Genomic DNA, 8201 nt, shown 5'->3' with positions numbered 1-8201 from the left:
TCAGGTTTAGATGTGTGGACTCTTAGATTCCTAGTCATTTAGTCTAAAAAGTCTAGATGTGTGGACTCTTAGATTCCTAGTCATTTAGTCTTAGATGTGTGGACTCTTAGATTCCTAGTAGTCATTTAGTCTAAAAAGTCGTTCCAAATCTAAGAATTTCCTTGTAAAAGAGAACTTATCAAGAATCAAACTTTCGAGGATAAGAAGGATATAAGGACTACTATGTCTCGTGCAATATTTACGTGCTCACGTAAGTCGTACTCACTCAAAGATGGGCTTCGACCTACCAATGTGTACGAGATGTGCATTGATCCTTCCCTTGGGAACATCGGAGAAAATATTATGGTGACTATGATGGTCTATAGTGTACCTGGATTGTAGTAAAATGGTCTATACCTAGATGTACCTGGATTGTAGTAAAATGGTCTATAGTGTTGTGCACCTTGCCCTTTGACACCTAATTGCTCTTTTTTTTTCAACTATGGTGTGTTGTAGAGGAGGAATATATAAGAGTAAAGCCAGATCAATATTAAAGTTCTCATTGGCAAAGTTCCTCATAGAATGATTTATGGGTCTTAGTATTTTAGTAAATAAAACTAATAAGCAACTGGATAAGATCTGTAGAACTTGTAAACTAGAGACTAAACCTCGCTTATCAACAACTACATCAACATTACCTCTTTTTTCTTCAATTCATTGTGATCCAGCTTAGTCACTATAAATATAAGTATTACCCACTAATCACTGTAAAGAATAGAGATTACTTGAGTAATGCAAATGTAAAGTAAAACGAATGCTAGCACTAGATCTCTCTATATTGCCTAATAATTTGATTTTTGTAAATCCGAAAATTCCCATTACGTAGACGAAGTAGTACTATCAAGTCCACTTCTACAAACACAAATGCAATAATAATTAATCAATGGTAGTCTTTAAAAAAAATAAGAAATGTAAGGCTTCATTTCCTAACCATACTTTCATCTCAAGATACATTAAGATCTAAGAAAACAATCTCCACTTAACAAAAGAGCATTTCACAAAGGTCAATTTCTACATCAGAAGAATCAAGATCTTTTTGTAAGATGTGACAATCTTAAACGTCAACACAAATGCATTAAATAATTATTGCCTGGCTGTCATGATTCGTGAAGAACTATGAGACATCCAAATTCAAATTCATATACAGAGAATCACAATTCTTAAACCAAAGGGATTCTAATTAGCTTATTTACAAATCATCATAGATAGTACTGAGGTTTATACTTGCTTACACAATCTTTTGCTCCTTAAGAAGGAACTTCCAATTCCACTTTTCTTGAGATTGCCGCCTTCCATTAGCATTGAAAACACTGGACTTCAAAGGCTTCATTAACTTGAAAAGTAGAATTAAGAACTTCGGAGAAGAAAAGTAGTCTTAATTCGGAGAAGAAAAGTAGAACTTGGGGCTCATGTATAATCTTTACATATGCATCAGGCTTCTAACAAGACGAAGAAGAACATCCATTAGCTCTCCTCCCAATCTGGGTAAGTAAACATAGTGATCAAAAGCTGATTCTCTAACGTAGATGGCTAAGGGAAAAGTATTTTTTAAGTTAACCTACTGGTTTAACTCGAAATTGCTTGTCTGAAGATGTTCTAGAGAGAAGTCTCCCACTTGTAGAAAGGCTTAGAGAGAACTTGGAATTCTTCACATGAAAACTTGACAAAACTTTTAGAATAAGAAATAGCCATGGAATATAACAGCAACCCTCCTATATCATAAGTGCTGAGACAAGGTCAAGATTGAGCATGGGAATTGCTAAACAACTCTTGGTTTCCATGATCACTGTCAAAGCGTCTCTGTTTTTTGAGAAACTCTTTCAATCTTACCCAACTAGAGAGCTGCAGATGGGATCCTGTTCTGTATTCTACACTGCAACTGTTCCCAGATATCACTTCTTAAGGGAGGCAGCTTTGATGGAGCTAGGCAAGACCACAGGCAACAGACCTGTCAGCATTCTGTGCAGACATAGAGAGAGGGAGGATCAGCACAGATCAGCAGACACAGAAGGTTGAGGCTGACCATGATAAGCCGGTGTAGGAATGTGAATTGTGCTTTTTTGCAGGACAATTCCAACAGTATCTCCTCTGGCTTAGAGCACCGTTCTCATCCAGAAAGATTGGATACAACCTACACCAAGCTGCTTGAGACTCCTTTGATATGGATCTAACAAAATTAATAGCTATCGGCCAGAGCTATTACCCTAGAGGACATGTATGCATAGTAAAAATGGACTACAACTACCCTAACTCCAATAAAAGCAAGCTAGCTGCACTCTTCCAAGACCCTGAACTGGTCTCTCTCTCCTTACAGCCCTTTATTATGTCATACCAATGATATCTCCAAAAACTTGTCGACCTTTGCAAAGCTTGGCTAGCGTGGTTCATGCCAGAAAAGCATGGATGCCAAGCGGAAACCATGAAGCCCTTCATTACAGTATATAAAATCCCAAAATCGAAAGAAAAGCAGCCTCGTCAACACCCAAAGTTCTTTCACAAATCCAAAAATGTCTCCCTACCATCCAACGAGCTCTACTCAACTCTAATGTCACATAAAGTGTATGTTGATCAGTGTGCCAAAACACCGCGGCATTATATTCCAGCAGATCAATATGACACGAGCATCAAAAGTTCAAAATTCCTCTTCTTAGAAACATCAAACGTCAAGGGAATATGCAAAAATGAACATGATAGCGTGATAATGCTAACACGAGCATCAAAAGTTCAAAATCCCTCTTCTTAGAAACATCATACGTCAAGGGAATATGCAAAAATGAACATGATAGCGTGATAATGCTAACTTCAAAAATAAAACCTGTATGGAAATTGAGAGAAGCCCGCATGGCATCCTAACCATGAGAAACAGTCACTCTTCTGCTTCATCAATCTCCTCATCTTCAGGTACACCCCGCAAATAAAGGACATTATTGCACCTGCACCAAAATAAAGGTTTTACATACACATGCGCACATGTCGAGTATAGGGCTGAGATTTAGTAGCATGATAAGGGCTTAATGAATGCAAACAGATACCTGATCAACACTTCTCCCAAATTGCCTGTGAATTGCCCTTCGATATACTCTTCTGTACTCGCCAGCTGCAGTGCATAAACTAAACTAGCAAAGCTGCAAGGACATTTCTTCTAGTTTAACTACAAAGAAAAACTGAACTAGCAAAGCTGCAAGGACAAATACCTGTAAATTCATGTATGAATCAACCGAGACAAGGTACCCTGCCATAGTCATGAGAAAAAAAATCTATTATGTTTCTGTCTGTATGAATATGGATGTATCTGTGTGTGTATGTGCTCGCAAGCATGCACTTGTGATATGTATGGATGGTTGTATATATATGAAAGTAAAAGCATGTACATAATGCAAGTGTCATGGATGCCTCTCTCTCTCTCATACACACACACACACATAGGTATGTGCACACATACAATTTACTGGAGGAGGGAAAAAAAAGAAGGGGAGGAGGGTTACCTTTGTACTCCATGCCCCATTTGAGCTTGACGATGACAGGTTTTCCGGTTAAGTTGTTGAGGAAGGGCTTGGGATTCACGGGGATGGCCTGCAGGGCAAAAAAAAACAGAAGACAAAACCCAAAAAGACCTGGAGTAATCGAGAGAGACAGAGAGAAGAAGAAGAAGAAGAAGAAGAAGAAACGAGATGAAGCGCGGATTAACTTACAGCCATGTCGAAGGCAAGATTACAGGGCAAAACCAAGGTGCTTGGGAGTAGCAACAGCAGCAGCTCCAACGAAACCCTCGTCTTCTCTCTTCACAACCCTTCTTCTTAAAAGAATTACCAAAAAAATGGTTAAAACTTACATATCTTTGATTTTGTTTTATTTTAGCGTTCTGTAAATACAACACAAAAATCTTCATTACGTATATATAAAACAGTGTAGTATAATTAATCTCTATTTAAAAAAATACTATGGCTCTAATTAATCTCTATTTAAAAAACATACTATGGCTCTAATTTTTTTCCATTCTTCTCCTCAAAGTAAAGATAACACTGCCACTTCTAGTATGGTAAACATTTATAAATTTGCCGAGAATAAGTTTTTTTTCTAGAATTCTTGTCGTGTGTAGATATATGATAATCATGCACAGTTACCTTTCCATTTCTTAAAAATAATAAATCGGTCTTGAGCCATCTATTTGGTTGAAGCCACTTTATGACTCAATTATGAAACTAGTGTTAATATTTTTTTCTTTTCAAATATCTAGGTAGAAAAAATGACCATGCAAAGGTTTTCTTTAATAGTGGAGAATAAGTAAACAAAATTATTATTTCTTTACAAGTAAAGGTAAAAGGCACCTAGATAGCTATCCTTTGGAAAGGTAAAATACTCCTAGAAGGGTATCCTTTGGATTAATAAAATTGTCTCTTAAGCCTCTTTGTCCTTTAAGGACATTCCCTTCTGTAAATTTGTAATCAATACTTGGAAGGAAGCTGGTTGGATACTACTGGCAACTCTCTTTTGAGTCTATTAGTGGTCCTTCATTTCTTTCCCACCCTTAGCTTGTTGGAGGAAATTCAAGCATGAAATGGTTAGAAGGTGTGTTGGATTATCCCATATGTGAAAATATGGGAAGTCCAAGGGCCATAAATAGGGAGCCATACATGGGCTAGAGTGGCACCTTGTCTCATAGTCATCCCGCCCGGTCAATTTTTTGGGGGGCAACACACCAGGAGATGGAAGCTCGGTGGAGGGTTTGCTATAATGCCAAGGGGGGTTGTGCTCCTAGTGATCGCCTTCTAGTGGTGCCTTGCTTGGTCGTCCTAATGGACTAGGTGTGCTTGGACATGGTAGCACTGCTTACATGGTATTAAAGCTCAAGCTTGCATTCATGGGACCCTCGCATCTGTCTTCAGAATGGAGGAGGGTTTTGGAGGCAATTCGAGTATGAAATGGCTGGAAGTTATGTTGGGTTATCCCATGCAGAAACATAGGAAGTCCAAGAACCTATATATGGGCTAGAGTGGCACCTTGTCATAGTCATCTTCCTCGGTTAGTATTTTTAGGGGGTTGCACACCAAGATATGGGAGCCCAGTGGAGGGTTTGTTGTAGTGCCTAGGTGGGGTGGTCATGCTTCTGGTGTGATCACCTCCCATGGTGTGTTGCTGCTTGGTTGTCCTAATGTCCTAGGTGTGCTTGGACATGACAGCACTGCTAGTGACGTCTCACACATAACTTAGCAGGACCCACAAGGAGCTCAACAACAAGCATGTGGTTCGTCTTTCTGATAGTGCGATGGCCCTATTTCGGGCTGGAGAGAAGTGAGAACCATCTTTCATACTGATAGGAGAGATTCATAGGTGCTCTCTTTAGCCCTTGAGAAGACTAAGGCTCTAGATATCAACACATCCAAGAGAGATGATAATTGGTTCAAGTTGGTTAGTGGAATTAAGGTTTATAACTACCTTAACAAGATATGAAACTTAAGTGGAGGGAGGAAGTTTGCCTTTGTCCCATATGCAAGGAAATCTAGAAGCACAAACTCCCTCTAAGGATAAAAAGGTTAGTTTTAGTGACCTACCCATGGGTGTGAAGCTATTTTATTGGAGGAGGAACCTTAACTCTAGCAAATGCATGAGGTGTAGGAACCTTAACTCCTAACACATTGTTATGATTTCTCACATAGCTTCACAAGAACAAAGCTCAACAACAAACATGTGGTTCAACTTTCTAACTTGTAGGATGGCCCTACATTGGGCTAGGGAGATAGCTACCAAGTGAGAGTCATGTTTAATATAGCGTGAAAGATTTAGAATTTCTCTTTTTGGCCCTTGAGAAGGATGACATGAAAGATTCAGAACTACTCTATTTGGCCCTTGAGAAGGCTGAGGCTCTCGAGATCAACACATCTAAGAGAGACGATAAAACTAGTCCAAGGATTAGATTTGGCCTATGGAGCTCCTCTATCTAGCTAGTTCCAAAACTACTAATCATTGGAAGTTGGATTGGATTTGGCCCTGTGGAGTTGGATTGGATTTGGCCTAAGGATCTCCTCTCTCTAGTCCCAAAACTACTAATTTGTATTCGAAGTTAGTTAAAGGAGTTAAGGTCAATAACTATCTTAAGGTTAATGGAGTTAAGGTCAATGACTACCTTAACAATATATGAAACTTAAAGTGGACTTAAGTTGGTTAGTGGAGTTGGATTGGGTTTGGCCTATGGAGCTCCTCTCTCTAGTCCCAAAACTATTAATCTGTATTGGAAGTTGGTTAGTGGAGTTAAGGTCAATAACTAACTTAACAACATATGAAACTTAAAGTGTAATTAAGGTCAATAACTACCTTAATAAGATATGAAACTTAAAGTGCAGGTAAGGTCAATAACTACCTTAACAAGATATGAAACTTAAAGTGCAGTTAAGGTCAATAACTACCCTAACAAGATATGAAACTTAAAGTGGAGGGAGGAAGTTTTGCTTTGTCCAGATGTAAGAAATATATGAGAGCTCAAACTCCCTCTAAGGATGAATACCTTCCTATATAAGGTTTTTTTGGGTGCCCTACCTAACTATGGGTGTTAAGTTGTTGAGGAGGAACGTTAACCCCAATAGATACATGATGTGTAGTGAAACACCCCATGGTAAGAATCCACTTACATGTGTGTCCGCCCAAGACTAATACTCACAAAGGAAAGGCTAGCACTCACCACTCGACTGTAGGCTCCAAAACCATACACAACACTAAGGAAAGGTCCAAGACTAATACTCACTAAGGAAAGGTCCAAGACTAATACTCACAAAGGAAAGGCTAGACCAACACAACCATGTGGCAAGCCTACATCCCTCAAGCCTGCATCCCATACCATGCATCCCTAGTCCCCATGAGTGTCACTAGCACAGGCTAACCACAGGAAGTTGGGTTCTTTGGGAGGCCTCACTCCCAAGGCAGATTTCCACATGTAAAATACCCTACATGCTAGGTTCCTTGGGAGGCCCCACTCCCAAGGTAGAGTTCTACGCACAAAACTACTCACCAATGAGCCACAATAGCCCATTAACTAGTTCACATAGCTATAAGAATTGTGTATAGTCGATCTCTAATCACTAGCCTCATTATGTCCAAGCCCATTTACAAATCCTGAAAAGGATTTCACTCGAGTGTGATAGTCCTTGAAATTGGCCATTCACACACTTTCGTGATCTTCTCATAATTAATGTAGACACCATTAATGGTAATAATGTGTCCCAGGTGCATTAGCTCTTGCTTAAAGATCACATCTTCTCTCTTTAGCAAACTTTTTTAAAAGAATATAATTCTCAGATGATGCTGAGCATGTTATACTATATAAGAGGATGTCTTCCAAAAAGACTATCACAAACATTCCCAGATATGGACAAAAGAAATCACATTTTTTCTCTTTAACAAACTTCTCTATCAAAATATCTAACATAATTCATAGATGCTGAGAGCGTCTCTGTATATAGGACATCATCCAAAAGACTATCACAAACTTTTTAAATATGGACAAAAGATATCATTCAAAGTAGCCGTGAGTCGTCCCAATGGTAAACCAACCAAGAACTCATACATACTTGGTTCTAAAATACATCACCCTCAAATATCCTAATAGATGGTAACCTATCCTCAGAATGCGCATACTTAATATCCTAATACGATGGTAACCTATCCTCAGAATGCACATACTTGTTTCTGAAAGACATCAACCCCTCAAATATCTTAATCTGATGATAACCTATCCTTAGATCAATCTTTGTGAGGTATTATCAAATTCCACAAAGCCGATCAATAAGGTCATTCATCCTCAGTAATAGTAATTTTTTTAAGACCCACACACACATTCTTTTTGTCTTCTCATCCTTTTTTTCCACTAGGATAACTAGTGCATGTAATCACTAGGATAACTAGTGCATGTAAATTTACATTACTCTAATCATGTGGCTACACCCATTTTGCCACATCTTTTTATATATATGCGTATCTTTTTATATATTTGTGTAATGCTTCATGTAATGATTTTGGGATATCATCAAGTTTATGACTTGTATAATGCTCGTTATTTCTAAGCTTACAACTTGTATAATGCTGGTTGATTCGTTATTTCTAAGCTTACAACATGTATAATGATGGTAGCTTATACATAGCATAGGATATTAGCTCACTTTCTAGTTTCT

General features: G+C 38.4%; 1 protein-coding gene across 5 annotated transcripts; it reads right to left on the bottom strand.

The window, feature by feature from the left end:
- Positions 1-1096: 1096 nt before the first annotated feature.
- RUXF (small nuclear ribonucleoprotein F) lies at positions 1097-3906 on the bottom strand. Of its 5 annotated transcripts, XR_015267112.1 has the most exons (7): positions 3732-3905; positions 3525-3612; positions 3234-3271; positions 3072-3136; positions 2855-2972; positions 1602-1998; positions 1097-1478 (listed from the first exon to the last, which is right to left on the bottom strand). XR_015267112.1 is itself a non-coding variant. In XM_086806479.1 (5 exons), exons 1-5 carry the CDS (start codon positions 3735-3737, stop codon positions 2906-2908), a joined length of 264 nt encoding a protein of 87 aa, XP_086662605.1. In that variant the 5' UTR covers positions 3738-3906; the 3' UTR covers positions 2592-2905. The 5 variants fall into 5 exon arrangements, 1 of the variants encoding a protein (XP_086662605.1); XR_015267109.1 differs by lacking the exon at positions 1602-1998 and having other exon boundaries at positions 1097-1520; XR_015267110.1 differs by lacking the exon at positions 1602-1998.
- Positions 3907-8201: the final 4295 nt, after the last annotated feature.

The sequence above is a fragment of the Cibotium barometz genome, chromosome 12 (assembly GCF_041138505.1).
Source record: "Cibotium barometz isolate CiBa-2024 chromosome 12, ASM4113850v1, whole genome shotgun sequence".
NCBI classification, from domain to species: domain Eukaryota; kingdom Viridiplantae; phylum Streptophyta; class Polypodiopsida; order Cyatheales; family Cibotiaceae; genus Cibotium; species Cibotium barometz.
This window is presented reverse-complemented; position numbering and strand designations above follow the sequence as displayed.

Excerpts from the sequence above, each read along its gene's own strand:
- RUXF (XM_086806479.1), bottom strand. Across the intron at positions 3,272-3,524 it reads ATGGGGCATGGAGTACAAAG|GGTACCTTGTCTCGGTTGAT; the intron begins GTAACCCTCCTC and ends TGACTATGGCAG. Across the intron at positions 2,973-3,071 it reads TTGGGAGAAGTGTTGATCAG|GTGCAATAATGTCCTTTATT; the intron begins GTATCTGTTTGC and ends ATTTTGGTGCAG.